Source organism: Lathamus discolor, chromosome 2 (genome assembly GCF_037157495.1).
Source record: "Lathamus discolor isolate bLatDis1 chromosome 2, bLatDis1.hap1, whole genome shotgun sequence".
Lineage (NCBI taxonomy): Eukaryota > Metazoa > Chordata > Aves > Psittaciformes > Psittacidae > Lathamus > Lathamus discolor.
The window spans coordinates 42,861,093-42,886,177 of NC_088885.1; the positions used below are offsets into that span (position 1 = coordinate 42,861,093).

At 39.6% G+C, this 25,085-nt stretch overlaps 1 protein-coding gene across 2 annotated transcripts; it reads right to left on the reverse strand.

Annotated features, from left to right (window-relative positions):
- Positions 1-3,430: 3,430 nt before the first annotated feature.
- MASTL (microtubule associated serine/threonine kinase like) lies at positions 3,431-23,578 on the reverse strand. Of its 2 annotated transcripts, XM_065666637.1 has the most exons (13): positions 23,126-23,578; positions 20,948-21,085; positions 19,380-19,519; positions 17,476-17,564; positions 15,943-16,049; positions 15,484-15,616; positions 14,728-14,900; positions 12,346-13,593; positions 11,413-11,551; positions 8,335-8,448; positions 8,152-8,253; positions 5,701-5,869; positions 3,431-4,647 (listed from the first exon to the last, which is right to left on the reverse strand). In XM_065666637.1, exons 1-12 carry the CDS (start codon positions 23,315-23,317, stop codon positions 5,712-5,714), a joined length of 2,733 nt encoding a protein of 910 aa, XP_065522709.1. In that variant the 5' UTR covers positions 23,318-23,578; the 3' UTR covers positions 3,431-4,647; positions 5,701-5,711. The 2 variants fall into 2 exon arrangements, with proteins under 2 accessions (XP_065522709.1, XP_065522707.1); XM_065666635.1 differs by having other exon boundaries at positions 3,431-5,869.
- Between the last annotated feature and the right edge of the window lie 1,507 nt (positions 23,579-25,085).

Here is a 25,085-nt window from a genome sequence, read left to right on the forward strand (position 1 = left end):
CCGTATGAACAGTAATTATTTTGGAATATGCTTGTGGATGGGCCTTCAGAAACTACTGGTCTTGCTGATGTCAGGTGATGAAGAGAATATCATCTTTGTAAAAGAGTAAGTGAAAAATATGTACACTGTCACTTTAATATAGAAATAATTTTACAACAACATCCCTGCCTGTTTTTCCACCGGGTTACCTTTTACCAGATGAAAGCACTAACAAAGTATGAATTCAATACATTGTAAGCTGTTGGGAAAATACAACATAGCTCTGAGGAATTCAGCTGGTTATTTTTGCTGCTAAACTGGCATGGGGCAAACTTCCATGCAAAGTGGTCAGAACTGAAGTTGGATCCTTTGTTTCTCCTTAAAGACTGCAAAGGAGATTTGGGAATTGGTACGTGTCTCACAAGTTAGAGCCATTAATAGAGAGGGACAGTCAAATGCAAGTTTGGAAACCAAGTGTGGTACCAAGTGTAAAGGGACCCATGTAAAGGGGCTGCGCCTTACATTTGTAACTTTGAGAATTGTGTCTTGTTGACGACAGCTTGTTTTAACTGAAACATAGGTTAGGCACAAGGTGCTCTAAAATGAGGTGAAAGCTAATGCTGTAAGTATAGCTCTAAGGTTTTAAAAAGCTCAGTGCACTCTAAGTTTTCTGTTGTCAGTTTATGTCAAACTAAAGTAAGATTTAATAGATTAATGAATCAATTAATTTCCCAAATCTGTTGTGGACTTCTCCCAAGCCACATTATGAAAAATACCAGTTCTGGTATTTCGTTCACTTTTATCCTTCTACTTTCTTTCAAAACCAAACTTTTCAGCTCATTTTGGCGCTGATTTTTTTTTCCACGGAGCATTTATTACCCAATATACCAAGTTACAACCTTGTGAAGTTTACTTGATCAAAGCATGCTTTACACTTAATTTTAAAATCATATATAAGCAAGTGGTCTAAATCTCCAGAAAAGGGAAATGCACTAAAATTAGATTTGACAGAAAACAAAGACATTGATTTGCTATGAAGAATTACATCATAACGTAAGCCGTGTTTAAGATCTGAGTCTTCAGAAATGTCTCCATGTTACTGATATGCTTCAATTCTCCACTTGGACTACATATTACAAATAATTTTTGAGGAAAATTATTTTTTGTCCTTCCTGAAAATATTTTCTAGTTTGGAAAACATTTTTCATACAAACTACACTGTATAAAAATGTAGTCATGGAATTTACTGTTTGTTTTACCAGAACAATTTTAATCTTGTTCTTAGTTCAGTTTTCTTTTTTAGTTACTTTTTCCCTTGTCTGATTTTCTTACTGTAAAGCTAAATTAAAGAATAAAATGGTCAGAACCTCTCTGAAGGCTGCTGTATACTGATCCAATGGTTTTGTGGGCCAGACATGGGTTGTGGCAGGAGCTGTACCAAAACCTCAGGTTTGAACAAAGCTTGTGCTGGGAGGGAAGTTCTGCTGGGACCTGGAGCCATTGTGGCTGTAGCATAAAGTTCTGAGAGTGATTTCTTATCATAAAGTGATAGACAGACATGATTACACAGGAAGGGTGCTCTAGATTGAAGGTCACTTTAAGAAAACACTTTCCTGACACACCTCATTCACAAGGTTACAGGTAGATGTCCAGCTTTTAGAGATGGTACAGAGGATCTCCAAGGTACTGAACTGTTAACTTCCCCCTGAAATGTAGGCATGTGCCAGCCTTGTTATTTAGCAGCTCAATAAACCAATCACTCAACATTTTGTATTTTATCTGGAACTTTCTTAATGTTCAGTGCATGCTGGACAGTGGATGCTTTGGCTGTACAGAAGAGCCTGGTATCCATGTTATAAAGAAGTGATCTCACTCTTAGAAGTTGTAATACAAACCAACAGCAGTTTGATAATCATTTACTTGCAAGTCATAACTGGGCCTCAGGTTCTAGGGGTAGCTATAGTGCACTGTAACTTCAACAGATTCTACTTCACTGGTATGTTATCTTACAGGTAAGGAAAAGTGATGTATTTTTTACAAAGACACAGCTTTAACTTAGAGAAAGTGGCATAATCAGGTCATCAGCAGTCAGAACTGGGTCACGTTTGAGCTGGGGCTTTCCTTAGGGTTGGCAGTAAGAACAGCTCAGCACAGCAGCACCACAAACAGTTTCAGAAGTGCAGGTTTGAGCTGGCTCCAGTTAACTGCAGCAACTGAGACTTCATCTAAGCACCATAGGCTTGCTCTGGATGAAAGCAGATGAAGACATTCCACCTACAAACAGGTGTTCAGGTGAGGGAACCTGAGCAGAGCTGAGGAGCAACATGTGCAGGGGCAGCTCTGGCTCCTGCTCTGGTTCTGTAGCAACACCACAAATGGTGATGGAGGCACTGTCTATCAGGTATTTCTATACTTCAAATCCCTGTCTTTGCTGGGGTGGGGCAAAGCAGGCAGCATTGCATTGTGTAAGAGTCGAGCTTCTGCCCCCAGCAAGGTCAAAAGTATCAGCTTAAAGGAAGAAAAAAACCCCAACAATAATGCACAAGCCAGCAAGAGTAGGGCTGCAGTGTTTTATTTTATATATTTATACAATTGTGCAAAGTAAGGGTTTTTTTTGAGAATAGGTAGTAGAGGAAAAGAGGAAAGATTTTGAGTAGAGAGGAAAAGAATGCATTTTAGTGTAAGAGTAACCATAGGTAAACCTGATCATGCTGAACCTGGAACCTGCTATCAAGAAGACACAACAGCATTTCCATACCTCAGCCTCCAGCCACAGTGCTGTGTGTAACAGCAAGTTACTGGTGGCTGCATCTGTCCAAGACTGCTATCTCCAGGTAAGAAAGTGTGACTGTTACTGATCTCTGTGGTTGTTCACACACTTCTGTCCGACTAATAGCTAGTAAACTGTACCCCAACATAACCTGGAAACCACAGAGCTGAGGTGTAGATTATGCACATGAAGTTTAGGCCCTCGAGAAATGCAGTACAACAGCTAGAATACATGCCAGGTGGTATCCATAGCTTCAAAGTGTCAAGCTTCCACCAGTTTACACAAATAGCTGTAGTTAATTACTAATGAGAAGAACCTTTACATCTTTCAGCTATATTACAGCTTGTACTTTTGCCTGGAAGTCAGTCAATTGACAGTCAATAAGTGGGGCAAAACCAGCATGATTGAAAGTTAACATTGAACTCCATGTTGAAGAATAAAGTTAGGATTCACCTTTTTAAACAAAAGTGTAACACAAAAAACCCCCACAGAAACACTCCAAGAGGCAAAACCACACCACAACCCCCAACAATCAACATGTGAAATTCAATTCCACATTTGCTATGATAATACATGCAAGACATCAAGGAGAACAGGGTACTGCAAGTCTTAAGTGCTGCTTGTGCAGAATTAAACAGCTCCTGGCAGCAGTACGGTGGTAACTGGTCACATTAAACACTCTTGCTTGTCAGGCAGCCTATTTATTGTTGTACAGAACTCATGGGTTTGTATTGTATTGTACAACTAGGGTAGAACAACCATAATTTTCTTTTAAAATAAAGGTTTTTATACAAAGACATTAGGTTTTCATAAACCAAAAAGTTGACAATTTTTTTTTATGGCCAGTATTTGGTGGAGCACCAACTCTGGCTGTGTGCACTAGTACTAGATTACCGAAGAGACTTTAATCAGTTCTGTAACTCACTGTGATTGGTAAAGAAAAACTTTTGATAGAAGCTTGCTTTGACCCTTGCAGCTGATTGAGAAATTATTTCAAGGGGTTATTTTTAATGTGTCATACATCTGCAATGAGCGTTTTCGTGCTCTGAGAGGAATGTATGATACACAGAATGGGAACAGGCTGTAAGCATTTAGTAAAGTACTGAAGACCCAGAGCTGCTGTGGTGTTGTTTCCATTATTTCCTTACACATTTTTGGAGTATTTTCCTCAGCATGAAACAGGTACATCTTTGTAAGCCTAAACTTTCTTAAACCAGATTACTGGAAATGGAAGAATAAATTACGTAAAACACCAGTGATTACTTCAGGTGTTCCCCAAGTTTATATATTCTGACTATACACAGGAAGAATGGTGAAGAACTCCCCATGCTCAGAAAACATTGCCTATGGCCACTGCTACAATAGTGCATCACATTTGATTGTTTGCACCTTTTTCCATGTAATGCTGATTTCAGAAAGCTTCTAAGTTGTTGCTATTGAAGTCCTGAGAGCAAAGGGAGTGAGAGTCACTGTGTGTTTTGGAACTTGCCAAGATTCTACTTCACTATGTTGACATTATCACACCTAGAGTGCGATTTGTCATTCTGAGCTCTTAAGAATTAGCTTTTTTTGCCCTTATAAGAGACATCTTGTTTGCTCCCATCCCTATTACTTTGCAGCTCCCTGAGCAGCAGTAGGAACCTAGCAGACACTGCTTGCTCAGAATTCCATTAGTAAGTCTTGTCTCCCAAGAAGCAAGGCAACAGAGGGACAACTCTTCTCCTTTTGCAAAACAGGTCACTTCATGAAACTCTAAAGCCACTTGGCCAAACTCACTAGCAGAATACTTGACTTCTGACAGGCAGCCACTGGCTGGCACCATCAGCACAAGTGATCTTTATCTAACAAGTACAAACCTCAAACACAAACCTCTTCAGTAAGTCAGCTGACAAAGATACCTATGCAAGAAAAATATTTAAAGTGATTAAAACAGAATGATGTACAAATAAACCTCTAAAACCTAGCAGATGCAAGTTGTATGTTGCATATAAAAATAGATTTAAATATATCCCCCTAATTAGGATTTATAATACTAAGTATAGACTTGTAAGTTCTAGTAAAATCTAAGATCTGGTTGATGAGTTTACAGAACAGACTGTTTACCGTACATTACTGTCTTTAATATACAGCAGTTTCAGTATGAATACTACTTCACTTATTGACAAACATTCAGGTGATTTTGTTTTCTATCATCCAACATGAGTGAGCACACACACACTCAGAATTTTCTATTTAAAACAAGTAATTGCTAAAACATATACTGTCCAATCCATCTAGGTATGGTGTAAGTGGTTACAGTGCAACAATTTAAACAGCATTTGGACTTCCCCAAGTATCCTTCCCCAGGAGAGCTGCTGTCAATGTCACCACCACATCTCATTGAGTTAGCTTTGAGCAACACTGCCTCTTCCCACCCCTTCTTGGGATAAACAGAAGGCAGACATTTCAACACTGCATTAACATTTCAATTTCCCACCTCAAATAGAAACAGTTTTGTACAGTGGCTGTGTATGCAAACTGGCCAGAATGGTTTACTCCCAGACAAGGCTGCCATCACACCAACCCACCAATAGGTAAGTTATAATTAGCTACAATTTACATGCACTCATGTCCTTTCCCTGCTACGTTTAAGGGGGAAATAACTTCACACCACCTTGCTGGAGTTACTCTTTGCTATTAAAAAAGGCCCCATCATCGCCAAGTGTTATCAGATCCAAGAAATACAACGCTCTGGTCTCTTAGTAAGGTGCAGTAAGCAAGAAAAAGTAGCATGAAGGCACTTGATACCAGCTAAGTTTCATACAGTAGTTTCACTTTAGAACACAGGATACAATAATAAAACCAGACTGTTAACTTAAAACACACTCTAAATTCGGCAAGGAAACTTGCTTAAGACCAAGCTAGTGTAGTAGGACAACCTGTAAGTGTGCAAAAACGTGGAGAAGGCTCACTTATCTTGATGCTATAAGCTAAATCCAGACACAGTCAGGTGCTGAGCATTGTTCCTAGCTTCGAAGTAGGAAGTATCAGTTTCATCATCTGGCTGAGGTATAAACGGCATAGTTTGATTTTGTAGATTATCCCAGTCCACACCATGAAAGAAAGGGTGATTTTTTAGTTCTGAAACAGAAGTCACACAAGCATTATAAACACCCTCTTGTCCAAGCCCCATAGTCACTTTGTTCCCTTGATGGATAACTGTAACCTCAGTGGGATCAAAAAAAACTGTCATGCCGACCAACCATCTTCCCCCAGCTGGAGAACCTGTTCTACACAGCAGATCAGAGGTGCCCTTAGGGCATGTCTCACATGCTAGGACACCACAGATTTTAAGCATCACTTCAACGCCTGTTTCTCATTTTGCCAAAGGTCTGTGCTGAGTGAACATGTGAGAGTCCCTCCCACCTTTTTCCACTCCTCCAGGGCACCTGCCTTTTCCTAGCTCATGGTTTCTCTGCTCTGCGCAGTTCTCTCTGGCCTCCTGCTGGACACAGGAGTCCAAACGCTGTTATGGTAGAAGATACTACAGACCACCGGCTTCATCTTTCCCAGCCTAAATGTTAAGTAACTAAGCTGCAAGACTTGCTGACTCAAGGAGAACTCCCTTGACCTGTCCATTCTGACCAGAACACGACTTCCTGCCACACAAGGTCTGGTGTTTCTTCTGTATAGCCTGAAAACACCAGTTCCTGATGAAAGTGACTTTGCTACTTGGATTCAATCCAAGAAAGCACCTTTTCAACACAGCAGGTGACAAACCCATGTTCTTATCACCTACCCCAACAAAATTCAAAAGCAAATAGGACAGGTAAAAATAGCATTTAGAAGATGGAAGTTTGACCAAGACAAACACTCATTGCAAATTTTAATTCTAAGGACTAATTCTAAAGCTCATGCTTTTACCTGATAGACAATAAGAAATTAATGTTTATTATTTCTACATTTCCTGATCAAATAATGTAACACTATTAGCTTATTTTAGTCAAAAGGCAATAAATCAGTCTTCTAATCGCTTCAGCTCCCATATATGTAGCAGGGCACTGCACAGATCCACGATCTCAGAACTGTCCATAGTTCTGCTCCTAAGAGTTCCCATATAGTGAAAGCTGCCTTCAGCTGAAAAGGTGAGCAGACTTCAGTGTCTTTTCCCAAGAAAAGCTGGCAGTCAGCTCCCATCTACGTTTCTGAAGAGGGGCGGTAAAAGCCAAACCCAGACATTGGAATGAGCATTCTCTGCCAAATGCTTCTTTAAAGCTTCTCCTATCTGGTAAGACTAAACTTGCAGAAGTGCTGTGCTAGGACATGATATAACCAGGATTTCTCTCAGTAAGCTAGCTTTCTACGCTGGAGAAAGAGAGTGAGAGCATGTGTTTTGGGGAAAACAACAGGCAGTGATGGAAACTCAGTCACAATGAGGAAAACTTAATGGTTGTCCTGAAAGCTACCCACAGAACTTCACTTCAGCAGCCTATAAATTGGCTAGAGAGATCAGATACAGTCATAAAGGTCCTGACAAAGAACGGATTTCCAAGAACTTCAGATTGGAAGAAACCATTATGTTATCTCGTTAAAATTTCTATGCATGGCAGGCAATTAGATTTCACTCTAATGTGCACGGATAAAGACAACTTGTGTTTAAATGAAACATCTTCAAGACATAAGATGCTTTTTCTGAGACATGAAAGAGCCACAGAATTCCCCTTTGACATCATGATCTTCATTTATAGCTGTGTGCCTTCTCCAATTTGATCTGGCCTGGTTTCAGTAAGCATTTCCATAATCATTTCCTTCTCTAGTGATTTCTAGGGTAGCTTTCTCAAGATTCCTTCTGCCTTTTTGAAAACTTCTCACTGTAACTTTCCTTCATGTTATTTTGTAAATAAAATATAGTCACCATCAGAACTGCAAACATTTAAGACCTTCTACAAGGGAAAAATATTATATAGACTTTGTATAGTACGTAGCATCTGACTGTTCCTGTACATTCAGTAAAGGCAGGCTGACTCTTAAGAAAAAGCTCCTTTGAATTAACTTTTGCAGGAGGCTTTTCTCCCAAATTCAAGTCTTTTAACCAAGGCCCCCCAAAATCAACCAGGTCAAAACCCAAAAATACCCGTTACTGAGTTAGGCAAGAGTGAACTTTGGTACGTCAGATATCAAACATTAAACATCCACAGCAGAGCAAATCAAAAGTTCAATAAAAACAAACCAGAAAACACTCCACCCTCAAAATTTCCTTTAAGAGGGCAAATCTCTACAAAAATACAGAAAATACCACAACTTAAGCGTTCTGGCACTACCAAACTGGCATTAAAGATTTAGTCTAAGTTTCAGGTGGAGGACATCACCACTTGGACGTATTTAACTAGTTGCAAGAAACACAAGAGAATTTTAATACTAACCCTTCAGTCCAGCTCTCTTAGTACTGTCAATTGTTAGAAGAATATCTATTGCATTTTGGGCATTATCAGACAGCTTTTCTTCACCCTCAGGCCAGGGAATATCTACAAAGATGCAGAAGAATCAGTAACTCAAGCCATAAGACAAATGCTGGACATACATACTTTCCCCCAGTTATAGATTACCTCTCTTCAAAATATTTTGGAAGACTTGTGTTGGTGTTTCATCATTAAAAGGTGGAATTCCAGTCAGAAACTCAAACAGACAAACTCCAAGGGCCCACCAGTCTACAGCAGAACCTGGTAAGAAAAATCCAGGTCATTACACTAACACAAATGATATTTGCAAAGATTTGAAGCTTAGTCATGACAGAAACTGAAGTGTTTAAATCCCACAAAGTTTCTGGAAATGAAGAGACAAAAGAAGTTGTACTTAATAGTCATGCAGAAAAATTAAAAATATATTAAAGGGCTTTTTAGAAGCTAGTCTGCTCCTTAGTTCATTATAGATAATACCAGGGTTTACTGATAAAAGCAAGGGGGCTTTTAGAAACAATCTAATAATCAGCTCCCATCACAGGGAGTCCAGGAGCTGGCTTCTCCAAGAAACTGTTTTGCGATAAGAAACAGTTGCCTTTAGCTGCCCTAGAGCCGGGAGAAGTGCTCCATGTCATAACCTGTATCCTTCTCTCAGTTCTTCAAGAGAACTCCAAGAACTCAAACTATTGAACTTCATTTTTGTCTAAGTTCATGTCAAATTATTGACAACAGCTTGCAGAGATGAGCCACATGTCAGAAGCTGGAATTACTTCACATTACATTAAAGCTGGTGACGGCAACACAATCACTAGCTATCTCTCCTCTTACTTAGTAATTTTGGTTCTCATTCCAGTTTTTTTTCTTTCCAAACCCATCTTACTAGCCTACCTAAAACAAGCAGGCAAAGCAATCCCAGACAGTACTGCATGCATTCTAAGCTTTCTGCATCTTCAAGCCATGCCCACTCAGCTGTATAAAGAACAGATGCCACACTTGCTGCAAAAGAAAAATCTTTTCAAGGTAAGTAATTTCTCTTGGCTTTGGCACATAAAAAATTAAGACAGTTAAGAAAGTACATGTTTTGAGCCATTTCAAAAGGACTATCAACTAAGTTTAGAAATGCTGAAAACTGAAATGTGTAACTAGTAATCTAGCACACTTTCAGCAAGTTTTAACTGCGTAAGTGGCCCACCAAGCTGTAAGCATATCAATGCTGTGAGATCACATCCACTGTTAGAGGCACTTGGACATTCAGGTAAAAATACTCCCAACTTCAGTCAAAGTCTAGCAAGATCACAACTCTGAACAGTGTAGTAACATGGGTATCACCAGCAATTTTTCCCATCCAAAGGTTAACCAGAGATTAGATTAACTCCCTACTACATACCCCTACTAAACTACGTTTATCAATACTTGAAGCAATAAACAAATACCAGGTCTCAAGCATCTGAGCCTTTTTTTTTACCTGCACACAAAGTAAATCAGACTGATTGCATAAAGTGAAAAGAAGAAATGAAAAAAAGGGGTCTCTGGTTTATTTCCTTTTATACAATGTCTTTAAGAATGCGGACTTTACTCCTCAAGTATAGGCTTATGTGTGCCATTTCTGATGGCCTAGTCATAGTGACACTGATGTTTCCTGAATGCCTTATGGAAACACCACAGACTCTTATGTGCAGTGTATAATGGACATTTTTTTCTATATAGAAATGTTGTTCACTCAAACAAGTTTCTTTGAGATTGTGATCTAGTTTTACTTTGACTGTTTACAGTTATGCTGAACACTCCATTTTTGCACAGCATAAAGCAAACTCACCAGAGATTAGAGTCCCTGCATATGAAAAGACAATGAAGCAAGAAAATTACAATTATTGCATGAAAACCCTACACGAACATCAAATATCAGGTATGATTCTTTGAAGGCATAGGAATACACTTTTTCCTACGGTAGTAGATGTCAATGCTAAATTTAAGTTAGAAACAAAAATAAAATAGTTCTGTGACATGGCTATAGTTTAGGATTACAACCACATTTACAAGCAAGTCAGCAACACCAGAAATATTTAGTGAGTGAAAGTTTTACGTTCTGAAGCCAGAAAGCCCTGCCTTCACCAAAAGTAGTGGGAGATTTGCCATTTCTTGACATCAACCCCAGACTCTTTGCAAGTTATCACTGAAGTCCTGAACACAATCCATAACTGCACAGATGTCACCTTGCAACAAAGTTTCACATTGTCTAAGTAGCATTAATTGTATTCCAAGCTATTATCCTGTTTAATGCCTGCCAAATACCCAGATTTTTTAAGCGGAAGTGCTAAACAACAATTACATGTGTTTAGCAACTTTAGTCATTATAGTTAAATTGTTAAATCACTTCATGCAGTTTTAGTTAACATATTAGCTGCATACAGCAGAATTTTATTGTTCCACAGGTTACTTTTATTTCTCAATGAAGATCGCTTATCTCATACAATTTTCCTAAGACTATTAGCTCTACAAAATAGAAATATACTTTTGATATGGAAATAAAATGTAATTATAAATGCAACAAATATATCAGGGATACATTGCAGTTATTTTGTTAATGGTTCTTGCAAGTTAGCATGAAAATGCTTCAACACTTTTTGCTGATTTCAGTATTTGAGCCAAAGAAATTTATGGACTTCAAAGTTCTGCTATTTTATTACTGTATTTTTGAAAACAACATAAAATTGATGGCTACTGCTGTCCACTTGTCTGAAAGATCCTGCCAACACATTAAGTGTTTCGTGAAGTCATTCAACTTAGTAACTGATCTGGATGCAACTTTATAAAGTTATGTGTATCCAGACAACACTAATATCAATAAACAAAGGCTTAATCCTTTCATACTAAATTTCACTAAGTTCCTCCTGCCCCACCCCAAACAATCTTTAAGAACACTCAGGATGACCAAGTTGTGATTCCTAAACCACATAGAAGTCCCAGGCTGCCTAAGACCACTTCCAGTGCATTAGATTAACAGCAGACAAGACTACACTAGACAGTCAAAACCTTTGGAGATGTGAAAAAAGTGGAGGGGCAGCTGAACAAACACAGCCATGCATATTGGCCAAAGCTAAGTACTAGGTATTTTTAAATAACTTTATAGTCTTATTATTTTAAAGGGTTTAGAGCTGTAGAGACCTTTAGAAATGTAAACATGTCACCTTAACTAGTATTTAGAAACTCCATGGTTTGTCTTACCATGAGGCTTTGTCAAAAGCAGCTCAGGTGCCAGGTAGTCTGGGGTCCCCAGGATGCGTTCACCTTCTACTGGAGCAGCTCCTCTTCTTACGCTCTTTGGAGTCCTATATGGTGTGCCAGCATCTCCCTGATGAGGTGTCTTAAAAGGGGCAACAAAGATTTCAGATGTCAATCAAAAACAGCTGTAAAACTCCCATCTCCAGGTTTAGTAATGGGTGCAATAGCTGACTCAAATACTGACTCAAAGTCAATAGCAAAGTCAAACACATATCACAATGTACATTCCCTGAGAAACTGTGAAATGTGTTTCCATTTCTTTATCTCAATTGTCTTAAAACATAAAAAGTTAAGATGCCTACTCTTAAGGAAACTTTTGCCTAAGTTCATCCTCCAATATCAAATCCACAGCAGCTTTTTACATTAAGCTTCATAATAAGCTTGCAACTGGTACTTGGCATCATCACTTCTACCAGGATAAGAAAACAGCAGGCACAATAGTTCTTATTGTGCCTGAGCGGCATTTGCAGACTGCCTTGGGAGAAATGCAGGACTGAAAATAAATAAATAAAGCAAAGCCTTCCCATCACATCAGGAAGCATACAATTACCCACAGAAAATACCACACTGCACTAAACGTCAGATAAGACAAAATAGCCTAGGCTTTCTTTACTGGTACACTGTACGAGTAAAGGATTTTTCCAAGAGGTGGACAGACAATGCTCGCTGAGACTGAAGCAAACCAGTGGACACATAATTTCTTTAAGAGCTTAGCAATAACTGTAATTTTGTCCACCAAAGTGCAGCCTGTCTACAAAGGTCACTATGACAGCCTACCTCAAGCTACTACAATTTTCCCTCTAAATTAGCAACTGAAAATTTTGGATCACTAACACCTAATGAACACACAAGGCCTCCAAATGTCTCCTCACATACCTGATAGACTCGGTATGGCCTTCCTTTCTGTAATGGAGTAATAGCTGTCGGGTAAGAACCACTACAAGCAGGTGAAATATCCATTATATCTAAGGAAGCCATGCTACATGGCTCAGATATATTGGATATATTAATTGGGCTATTATAACTTCGAAAAACAACAGCATTTTTTTTAAACATATTCAGTGCTTCCATCATCTTTTCTGAAGGAGAGGATACTATGTCACTGTGAGTTTCTTTCACGTGTTTTTGGTCATTATCCTTTTCATCAGGTAATGGCTTGTATTCCTGGACAGCATGTGCTTCCTCTCTATTTTGTGTGGCATCTTGGGACTCTGGTGATGCTACAAGTATGCCTTCTGGTTTTAGCTCCTCAAAGGAAAGGTCTTTAACACTTCTGTCCAAATCTAAAAGTTGCTTTTCTAAATGGCTTTCTGTAACAGACATTTCAGGAAATGACAAGTCAGAATCTGCACTGAGGATTCCTGAAGGCTTTTCATCATCACTGCCTAAAACACTTGAGTTCATATACTCCTTTTTATTATCCTTTTCATAGTCAGCATCCAGATCACACGCAAGATTTTTGGCTATAACTGAAATAAGCGAACTTTCTGCTGTTTTCTGGTTACCAATAAGACTCTGAATTTGTTCCTTGCTTTTGCAGGTGTCCTGTAGGCATCCATCATCACGAAGCATTAAGGATTGAATTTCTGTTGTCAAACCTGTGCTTTTATGTGCTGGAAATTCTATGATCTGACAGCCGCGTTTATATTCTGCATTGGTTTTCTTAACATAGTTAAGCTCCTCAGAAGGACTAGTGTCAACTAATTCAAAGCTTCTTTTTACACCTGGCTTTTCAAAAATCTCCTCCTTTTTAATAGGCTTGACAGACTCATTCTGCCTTGACCATGACTGTCGTTCATTTGAAGTTTCTGCTGTTTCATTAGTCCTCTCTCTTTCACTTATGAAAAGTTTTTCCTCCCAGATCTTGTTTTCAGAAAGACATTTTCTGACTACGCCTTTCATATCCAGTGTGGTCACAGGAGTATTTGTTATATCAAAATGTTCGCTTCCCAACTTCTGCCGATTGTCAGAGTCATTGCTGCTGATGGGAGAAATGGCAGACTCCAGTTCTTTTGTCTTTAAAATATTCAGACCTTTGCTATTTTGTAATTCTACATTTGAAAGGAGAGCTGACCCACTGTTACTTGGTTTGCCTGTTGTAGAACATGGTTCATCTTCACTTTGCTACAAACAAGCAGATTAAGTTGAGTATCAAGAAAAATAGGGCTACAGCATTATAGAAATATCTTAAAATACCTCAGTTCCACTTCCATAAAAAATTGCAAATTGCCAAGCATCACTTGCCTTTTATAAAGACTAGCAGTGACAAATGTGACATAATACATGAAAAAAAAAAATCAAAGCTAGATTAGGGATAATTTGACTTTAAGAACATAAGCTTGGTAGAATACAATAGAAAATAAAGTATTTTTAAATGCTTAAGAAATATAGCAATTAAAGTTATATTTCTGATTTTATGTTATAAATCTAAGCTACAGAAGTTCTCAGGTTCTAACAAACCCCAAATCAAAGAACTCCATCATACTACCCTGTGTTTTATACTTCAGAGATGACAAAAGGAAAATCTGATATTACTACTACTTTGGTAACACAATATTGAAAACATCATCTTGAGAAATGGATAGATGTAACAAAGTTATAGATTATTTTAAACATGAGGTTTTGTGTGTTATCTAAATAGAAATTGTGCAAAGGACCAAATATCATAGCAGCATTTTCTTTTAGGTCTGTATTTGTACAGAATTACATTAACAGTTTAAACTAGGAGAAAGTATTTTGTATACAACACCAGCTGTAACTACTGGTGTTGGAATAATTGATACAAAACCTTCCAGTAGTATAAACCTTAAGCTTTTCCCATTTTTAATACCTAGTAGAAGTTTGAAGTGTATTTTATTATTTTTCCCAAGTTCTGCCTTTCAAAAGAAATTCTTCTGTCTGCATGCTGAGCTAATACAACTATACAGATAAGGTCAGCTTCCAAAGAGCCAGTGTTCCCAGCATTGCCCATCTTGTGAAGAACAGGGCTAAGCCAGTGCTGTCCAGCAGAAGCCTTGGCTGCAGAGTAAGTGGCATTTGCTTTTCGTGTTATGTTGCACAGGACTACTATTGGTTTGAAGAAAGAAATAATACTAGTTTGATTCAAAACTCCTACTCAGCAAGGATTACAACCCCCACTCCTGTTGTAGGAAGGCTTCTCTACATCCGAAATCACTGGGGGAATTAAGTATCTGCAGCAGTATATATAAAACTACAAGCTAGTTTTAATGTATAGTGGGAAGATAAAACAGTCCTGACCTCTACATCTTTCTCCCACCTGGGGCTGCTGCAGCATTCTGATTCCATACCAGACAGGTATTTCTGGGATTGACTACTGGCACTGGAGGTACCAAACCTTTTTCTTGACTGAAGCAGAGTAGGAGTTAAACTTCTCACTGGCATCACAGGAGTTAACGGAGAAGTATCAAGATCTTGAGACAGGAAAGGAAAATAAAAATAAAAAAAAAAATATCAAGCACTGGTACAAATAGGCAACAAATATTAACTAGCTTCACAGTATGTCAAGCTTTCATACTGAAGGAAGTTATGGAAAGCCATGCATGACATTAATTTCTCTCATCATCTTTCCTGCATAGTCAATTCACTCATTTTTTGAGGCAAGGACTTGCCAAGAATTTAAAAGCAATATGAACATTAGTGCCATGGTAGCTTTCTTCCTCATTTCACGTCAGAAACGAGGAAGCAGGGAGATAAGAATTTAAATGAAAGCGCACGTTATTATGTTAAATGCCAAGCACTTGCACTATTTCTGTAAAATCTTAAAGGGTCATTTTGCATCCAGTTGAGCATTTGAAAATAAAAATAAAAATCAGAAGATGATGTAAGTAGTGTAGGTGAAACCATGTCAGACCTCACATACTAGAGGAACAGCAGACAGCAAGACACTGACAGAAGCACACCTTTTATCAAGTGGGTTCAAGCTACTCCCATAAAATTGAAAGACTACAACCTTACAGCCGGAGTATTACTCAGTACGAGGTGTGGTATACTCACATGTTTTGAATAATTTAGTTGAAAGAGGGGTTTCTTCCTTTTGGACCATAGGTAAGGGAGAAATCATTCCATGCAGACTCTCAGATGATTCACTTGACTTGTACTCTGGTATTTTCATTCCAACAGGCGTATACTATCAAACAGTAAGAAGCATAGTTACAAGTTAATGAAGTCTAAACAAAACATCCAGGATTGGGTGTGTAACCACACATATACTTTATTATGTCTGCGTTGGAGTTTAGCCATGCCCATTACTAATTTTTTTGAAGCACAATTGACAGTCAGCAGTTTGAAACTTAGTCCAAGGTAATCACTTCAGAACTTCAAAGTACTGGAAACAAGTCCTGCTACCAGCTGGCAGAAAAGATGCAAGTATAGCCTTAACACTCCTATTATTACATTAAAAATAGTAAGCAAGCCAAGAGAATTAAGTACTTAAAGATGGTGAAAATTACTTACAAAACCCAGAGAACTGATGAGAGACAACAATTGTCCTGGAGTACGCGAGTAGTCTTGCTTTGGTTTTGCCATTGATGGTGTAGTGAGGATATCTATCATATTTATCTCTACAAACAGAAAAAGATACAAAGCAGGTCAGTTTTTGCTTTTGCTATTAAGTAAGTAAATGCCTGCAAATTTGCTTAAGTTTTATTAAGAAGGGGAACAAAATTTAGCCACATACTGGACAAATATACAAAAGAAGCCACCAAACCTAAGTAAAGACATATCCATACATACTTATTCAAGACAAGCTGTTTCTTCCTGTATATCATAAAACTACAGTTTATAAATACAAAAACTGTTAAAGTCCAATTTCCTTTCCAACATACCATGTTGGAAGTGTTATGTATTCTAACTTGATAACAGCTTTGGGTTTTGGTAGCAATTGGCCTATTGCCTGTGGGCTAAGATAGTAAATTGAATTCAGAGCATGCCTTCTCTCCCAAAGATATCGCAACAAAGCAACAGGCAAATTTTTCATAGGTGAAACTTTAACATTAGATGCCATTTTTTGCTCACTAAAGTCAAATAAGCTTATATCTTGCATATGCTCAACTAGACAGTTATGTCCTATTCAAATTTATCCATTAAAGCAGCATATTACTGAAAACACACTAAACTTAGGATTTTCCTGTATACTCTTAAAGGCAAACTCTATAGACAACTCTGAATTTCTACATTCCTTTAACTCAATAAAAAGGATGTACCCATCAGCAACTGCCTAAAAAAAAAAAAAACCCACACACAAAACCAAACAAAACACATCAACAAAAAACAACCCCCCCCCCAAAAAAAAAAAAACACCCACAAAACAACAAAATCCACCTACACCAAACAACAACAGAAAAAAAAAAACACCAACTGGTGCTGTGTGGCATTAGGTTGACTTATGCAGCTAATGGGTTGGAGATGCAAACTAGTCCAGGAATTGGCTATTCACCTTAAGACGTGCAGCCTATTGCAGGTGCCAGACAGTCATTTGGCTATTCAACTATATTTTCTGCCACTTTAAAACAGTATGTTCATATACTAAAGCACTGATCTATAATTTTCTATTAGACTCACCACCTCCTCCTGTCTCTCACATTAAGGAAGGTTCAAGTTAGAAAAAAATATATACAAGGACAGAAACAGCCAGAGAAACACAAAAAAAAACCCCAAAATTATTCATTCACTATTTGAATTCTCTTAGTGAACTTCATAGAAAACTTTTAAATCCATACACTTCAAGGAAAATGGCTCTAGATTGTATTTCATGCACCCTCATCCAAAAGAACAAATATTTTAGGTTCTGAAGTGCAAGGTATAGAGCAGACCCTTTATAGCATGGGCCTTAATACTACTTACCTACTAGAAAACAGATAATAGGGCAACATTTGTGCTTATTTAATTGAAAGCTGCCCTCTATGAGGATGTACAGCATTCAGGAATATGGGAACATGACACAAACACACAATTCAATACAAGCAAAAGAATACAGACAACCCTTACCTCTATTCAGAGTAACTCTGGAAAGCCCAAAGTCTGTCAACTTTATATGGCCCTGATTAGAAATGAGCATATTGTCTGGCTTCAGATCCCTGAAGACATAAACATAGTTCAAGTCAGCAAAGACAACTGAGCAATATTAAGAAAGTTACCTAACCAGAAACACTCAATACAAAACATTCATTATAGCTGGTTTTCAGTAACATCCCTTACCCAGCAGAAGATTCCATTTGGAGGAATGCACCAAAACAATTAAACATTTCTAGCACTAAATATTGTGCCAACTTCTCAGCTTGTAAAATGACCATGCATGTTATGAGTTGGTTTCATCAGGTTTAAAAAGTTTTTCATGAGTACTAACATCACAACATTTACTAATGTGTAGTTCCCACACATGAAAAGCAAGCCTCCAGTAAAAATTTTCATAGAATCATAGAATAGTTAGGGTTGGAAAGGACCTTAAGATCATCTAGCTCCAACCCCCCTGCCATGGGCAGGGACATCTCACACTAAACCATGTCACCCAAGGCTTCATCCAACCTGGCCTTGAACACTGCCAGGGATGGAGCACTCACAACCTCCCTGGGCAACCTATTCCAGTGCCTCACCACCCTAACAGGAAAGAATTTCTTCCTGATATCCAATCTAAACTTCCCCTGTTTAAGTTTTAACCCACTACTCCTTGTCCTGTCACTACAGTCCCTGATTAAGAGTCCCTCCCCAGCATCCCTATAGGCCCCCTTCAGATACTGGAAGGCTGCTATGAGGTCTCCACATAGCCTTCTCCAGGCTGAACAGCCCCAGCTTTCTCAGCCTATCTTCATATGGGAGGTGCTCCAGTCCCCTGATCATCCTCGTGGCCCTCCTCTGGTCTTGTTCCAACAGTTCCATGTCCTTTTTATGTTGAGGACACCAGAACTGCACACAATAATCCAGGTGAGGTCTCACAAGAGCAGAGTAGAGGGGCAGGATCACCTCCTTCGACCTGCTGGTCACACTCCTTTTGATGCAGTCCAGGATATCGTTGGCTTTCTGGGCTGCAAGCCCACACTGAAGCTGGCTCATGTTCATTTTCTCATTGACCAACACCCCCAAGTCCTTCTCCACAGGGCTGCTCTGAATCTCTTTGACCAATCTGTAGCTGTGCCTGAAATTGCTCCGACCCAGGTGTAGGACCTTGCACTTGTCATGGTTGAACTTCACAAGGTTGGCATCAGCCCACCTCACAAGCATGTCAAGGTCCCTCTGGATGGCATCCCTTCCCTCCAGCATACCAACCGAACCACACAGCTTGGTGTCATTGGCAAACTTGCTGAGGGCGCACTCAATCCCACTGTCCATGTCAGCGACAAAGATGTTAAGCAAGACCGGTCCCAACACCAATCTCTGAGGGACACCACTCGTTACCGGTCTCCAGCTGGACATTGAGCCATTGACCACAACTCTTTGTGTGCAGCCATCCAGCCAGTTCATGTGTGTTCCCTGTGCGGCATTACTGAATGCAGCAAAGAATTCTCACTACAGGGGAAGAACTAGAGTAGTCAATGTCCATTTGTCCTACAGATACATGCTTGCAGTACTCAGAGGGTTCCAGAATTAACAATCATTTAAAAGGGGGAGGGGACCTAGAAGGCAGCATAGCTACTAATACATCTCAGTACTGGGGGAAGAATGCTCAGGCAGAGGAAAGCAGTGTAGTATGTTTGTCTGAGTAACATATATGGAAAGATTTTAATTGTTGTTTCATGACATTGCTGCAATGTACATATGCAAAAAGACCATTCAGAAACTCTAGCAAGTGAGTCAGCCGTTACTATGAAATGGTGATTGGTTATGTGTTTGAGGGAAAAATTAAAAACTCAAACTACCAGATGCTTATTTGTAAGAGAACAAAAAGTAGGCTTTACCTGTGGATTATTCCATGCCTGTGAAGATAATCAAGAGCCAATGCCGCTTCAGAAATATACTTAACAGCCATTTCTTCATCAAAATACCCATAAATATGCAGAAGAGATTTGACATCTCCACCAATAAGGTACTCCATCACCTGCCATTCAAATATTTTAAATTTAACATTTTAAAAACATTTAAAATTTGCAAATGTAAAATATCTTTCACCCCTAGGAAGGCATAACTTTAAAGAGCAGAATACAAAAGCAGCTTCCTTGTGCAAACTTCATTTCTCAAATGATACTTTTTGCTTGGATAAAATTAAAGCTTCAAATTATAGAGGACATAAAACATTTTTCTTTTAATAGACCATTTGCTGATTTTATTTGCCTAGCCTACTTTCAATAGTCAGCTCTCAAGTAACTCCTGCAATCAGCCCAGCTTTTTAATTTCTGAAAGATTTCTGTATTACAGAAAATAAATTACAAAGCACTTCTGGGAAGCTCAAGGCCTGAAGCCAAATACCACTTGTATTTGGTTTGTATAGAACAGGTATCTCAATGATTTTATTTTGCAAGTATTTATACACAATAGCAAAATCAGATCTGAGCCTTGTGAAATAAATGCAAATATCCAGGAACTTATACAGTGACAGCTACTGCATTTAAGACAAAAAAAAAAGCCTGTTTAACAAAAATACACACAAAAAAATAATCAAACCCACACATTATTACGGCCCATGTCATAGTCAATATAAAAGAAAAGTCAGCAGGGTTTCAGAAGCTCACTTTTCAATAACAAAAATGATTTTATGGGCTTTTCTGTCAACCAGCCTCATCAGTACTTAGATTCCAACATACAATACTATTCCATACATATGACTAGCATCTCCTTTAAAATCCTTCACCCTGAACTCATCTACTCTACACAGCAGTTAAACAGAGATTCCAGGAAAAGAAGCCTTCATTTACACCCAAAGTGCATTTTAAGAGTGCACAGCAACCTCACTTCAATTTGAGCAAGCTGTTCACTGTCTGCCCTTACAGCAAACAAGACAATACAGCAGATCTTTATATAGAGTCTTAATTTTCATGTGGAGGCAGCATATAAAATCATGTTCAAGTCCTCTGTACTCCACAGTGCTCTATGTAGACTAGCATTTAGTTTTCCCACTCAGTTATCCTCTTGTCATCTAGGCCAACCACCATCACAAATTTTGACCACAGACAACAAGTAAAACAGATTTCCTTTAAGTGAGCAACAGGGTATTTTTCAGTTACTTGGATTCTGCCTGAACAGAATGGTTTCTTGTTTTGCTTTCCCTAAGATTTCTACATATTCCTCAGATTACCTATTAGAAAAGACTTCCTTGTAAAAAAAAAAAAAAAAAAGGGAAAAAGATGGAAAGATTTCAAAAGGTACCAGGGGAAGAGAAATATTTCCCTTGTTCAACCATTCCAAGAAAGAAAGAAAGTCCATTCCCTGGTCACTTTTACCATCAACAAAATAGTTTTCTGACATGAATAAAGCTCTGCACTCCATTTTCAATCCTATCATAAACCACCAGAATAATTTATTTACTCACTAAATAGACATTATTAGCTGACTGAAGTGAGTAGTATAAGTGCACAATGAAAGGACTTTTACTGAGAGCCAATGCATCCCTCTCTGCCTGGACCTGGTGAACCATGTTTTTGTTGATCATATCTGCTTTTTTCATCACCTGAAAAACAAAACAGAATCAAATAAACATTCTTTTATTTGCTCAACCCACAGCTTGTCAGTCAGTTCACATATCGCTTAGCTTGCATACAGACATAGAAATAAACCAGTTACAACTTCACATACAGAAAAAATTTGAAACCACAGGTTATTAAAGAACCTTTTTCATTGCTCTCCTCCTAATTCACTCCTGAATGGAAATCACACTACCAATATTAACTGCAATTGCACACACTCCAAAATGAGTGTTTAGGTTGTATGTGAAATTAAGCTGCCGGGAGTTAATCCTTTTATCCACAGTATACAACTCAGAACCAGAAAAGCTTGTTCAATGCTCAGATATGCACTTGCTGACAAAGTCTTTCCAGCTTTTCAGAGGCTGAGATGTATGTTCTGAGGACTGAAGAGTGCAGCAGTAAGCCATCCTATCCTGCCATGCACAAGTGAAAGACTGCAACTATTCCAGCCCCCAATTCTTAATTTTACAGAGAAAGCAATGAATTTTAGCTTAATTTTAATTTACAATTGAGTCATCTAACAAACATTTGTTTCCTTGCATAGAAGCCTCAAACACATGCAACTGACAATGAAGAAGTAAGAAGCTTAACTGTGATTTAGAATCTAATTCCTGTATTCATCTATGTTGATGGCCACTTAGCATTAACCTTGAACAGAAGGTGACTAAAAGCACAGCTGATGGGTATTTAGGCAAGCATTGCATACACCCTGAAAATTTGCCCAGTTTCAACATCTATTGATCCAGATCTGCATGGCGATATTAAAGCAAATTTAATTCATCCATTCTTTATGCAACGTAACTAAAAAGTTGAATCTACAGCTACCACTGGAATTCAGTAACAATTTGGTAACATTTAAAAACAGAAAGACATTAAGAAATCTAATTTGATACCACCGACATAAGTGTTGATGTTAAGGGTAAAAACCAACTAGCATATAAAGTTCTGTAGCTTGAATAATCCATAAGTCTCACTGCAACAACAATAAAGGATTTATACAAAAACTTTTAGGTCACAAAACTTCCAATAAACTTGTGTAAGATACTGCAGTAATGCAATTCTACCATTCTACATGCAGCACCTAAACTGCAGGAAACTAGTTTCCACTATTACATTACTATTATCACAGTTGATAGCAAAAAAAAATTAAAAAGCAACAACAAAAAATCCAAGATATACACAGAACACATACAATTGCACTGTTAATAAGTGTTAATTGTACAAATATTTAAGCATGTGTTAAACGTTGTAGCTGTGAACAGCCCATAAACTTCACGGCAATAGTTTACAAATAAGCGTTCACCTCAAAACGTTTGTAGTAAAAGCACGTAAATAGACATACACAGCTCTGAAGAGCAGTATCTACTTTGCATGACTGGTTTTACTTTTCCTGTTCTTTCTGCACTATGCAGCTAGTTATCCTTTTATCAGTAAAGTTTTTACTACTGACAAGCCTCGCTTTCAATCCTTTGAATATAAATGTAGAAAATATAAGGGTTTTAAAACGTGTACTCAGCACAAATTCTTTAAATAATTTGCTTTCTTTATACATATCAGAGGCAGACTTTTCACTTAGATGCGAGAACACCGTCCCTATAGCACGACAGCTGCAGGTATTGGATTCTAGTATTTAGAAGCGACAAGCGAATAGCGCGGTGACACTTTGTAAAGCTTTTAGCCTTCCCCGACAGCTAAGGTAGTTCTACAAACAGCTGCCGTTATCAGGTGCCTCCTACCCAAAGCCTCCAGGCAAATACGACTGTGAGGTGAAAGCTAAACACAGTCATGCCGACAGCCCAGACACAGGGCTCCTGCCGGAACAGCGCAAGCTCCCTAGAAGCCCAGGAGTCAGAAGGCAAAGGACCCGGGTCGCAGTAGGCCTTCGTTGGTCACCCCTTTCCATACACTAAGTTAAACGAAAGCGGAGTGCGGCAGCACCTCGACACTGGGCAGCGAGGAAGCAGTACTGAGCCCCGAGGGCGGCACAGAACAGGGAGGCGCCCCTGGCCCGAGTGGCCCCTCACCTTCACGGCATAGAGCCTCCCTGCCTTGCGGCCCAGGTACACCTTCCCGAAAGCGCCACGGCTAATGGGCTTCACGATGGTGAACTCCTCGATTGAGGGTGGCCGGGGAACCTCCAGCCGCCTCGGACCAGCCGCGACAATGCCATCCCCTTCCTCCGGCCGGGCCTCGATCACCGGCTCCACCGTCCCCATGTCGCGCCCCGGCCCTGGCTCCCGGCACCGATTCAAAGCGGCGCGAGCCCCGCCCCTCGGCGTCGCCGGCCAACGGACGGGCGCGAGAGAGGAAATGGGGGTGTTCTCGCGAGAACCCTCGCGCGGTGGCCGTTGAGGGAGGGAGGCCGGGGGTTGTGATGGCGGCCGGAGCGGGAGGGGAGGGAGCGATGTTTTACAGCCGCTTTGCACCCGCCTCTGTGGTTGCTGAGGTGCTGGCTTTCCCGTGTCCCACGTGCGGTGCTGATGCGGGTGGTGTCCGGTTAGCAGTGCGCTCATTTTTGCACACAGCCGGGAGTTAAGTGTTTACTATTGGCACAGTCAATAAATACAATTGGTTGCGATGTCACCTTCGGGGTCTGCGGGTGGTGCTGTAGCGCAGGTGTTTCCGACAGGTTCTTGTCACGGCATCTGGCTAAAGCACGTTGCCTCATGACAGCCTGGCCAGCTTGATTAGAAGGGCTCCTCAAACATTCCCTCATTATTGCATATAGCAGTTAAAACCCATCCATGGCGTTACATTGTGTTGTGGTGGGTTGGGGTTTTTCTAGATCGTTCATTAGGACAATCTGTCAAAGCTCTGGTCTGGGTAATGGCTGCTCAATTTGCCATTTATGTTTCCAATTTGGCAGTGGGTCATTACTCCAGTATTTTATTACTTCAGCCTCCTTTAATCTCAGGCAGGGCTGCTCCCTGTTTTCTTTGACAAACCACCTGTGATAGTACAGCCTTATCAGAAGGCAGGCCTTCTGCTCTCAGCTTACACAGCTTTTCTCAGTTTACCAGATTTACTGCTCTCATTTGTACTCATGGTCATTCTTTTAACCTTCGCTTTACTGCACTTACGTTGTTCACGATTCACTCGCATGAATCTGAATTGTTCTCTTGAAGTCTCTGCATCAGCAAAGAGCTCTTTCTACAGTCAGTGCAGAACCATGGGTCTCTATTAACACGGTTAGTCTCATCAGGCCCTTGTTTTGCTTTAAAATACACAGAATCATAGACCCAGATAATGGTTTGGGTTCAAAGGGGCTTTAAAGATCATCTGGTTCCACCCTCCTTGCCATGAGCAGGGACACCTTCCACTAGACCAGGTTGCTCAAAGCTCCATCCAGCCTGGCCCCTTGAACACTGCCAGAGTTGGGGCAGTCACAGCTGCTTTGGGCAACCTGTGCCAGTGCCTCACCACCCTCACAATGAGTAATTTCTTCCTAATATCTAAATGTACTCTCTGATAGTTTAAAGCCATTACCCCTTGTCCCATCACTACTTACAATCTCACACTGCACAGGGAGGCCATGGCTGTGCTTGTGAAAAAGTGCATCAACCCCACAGATCCCAGTAATAGGTGCAATTTAATGAGCAAATGTAAAAAATATGTTTTAAAGTAGCTTTCTATACTGGTATTAAGTACAAGTTACCACTGGCTGTAACCTTTAACTCTGTACAGTAGTTTAGCCGTATCTCCTCCGCAGCAATTTTCAGCAGAGAAGCCCAGCTTAGAGTGGGACCTGAGCGATGCCTCCTTTTGTTGGCATCACATGCTGACATCACATTACTCCAGTTGTGAAACTCTGCCCTCGGGGCAGCATGTGTTCCGCTACAACTGAGCTCATCTAAGAGATGACCTAAGACCTAAGCGTTCACTCCCTTCCCTTGAGGCAGCAGTTGCATGGAAACTGCTTCATGGGGTGGATCCAGATAAATGGTCATCACCTTTTAGGGTTTTTTTTTTGGTTGTTGGATGAGG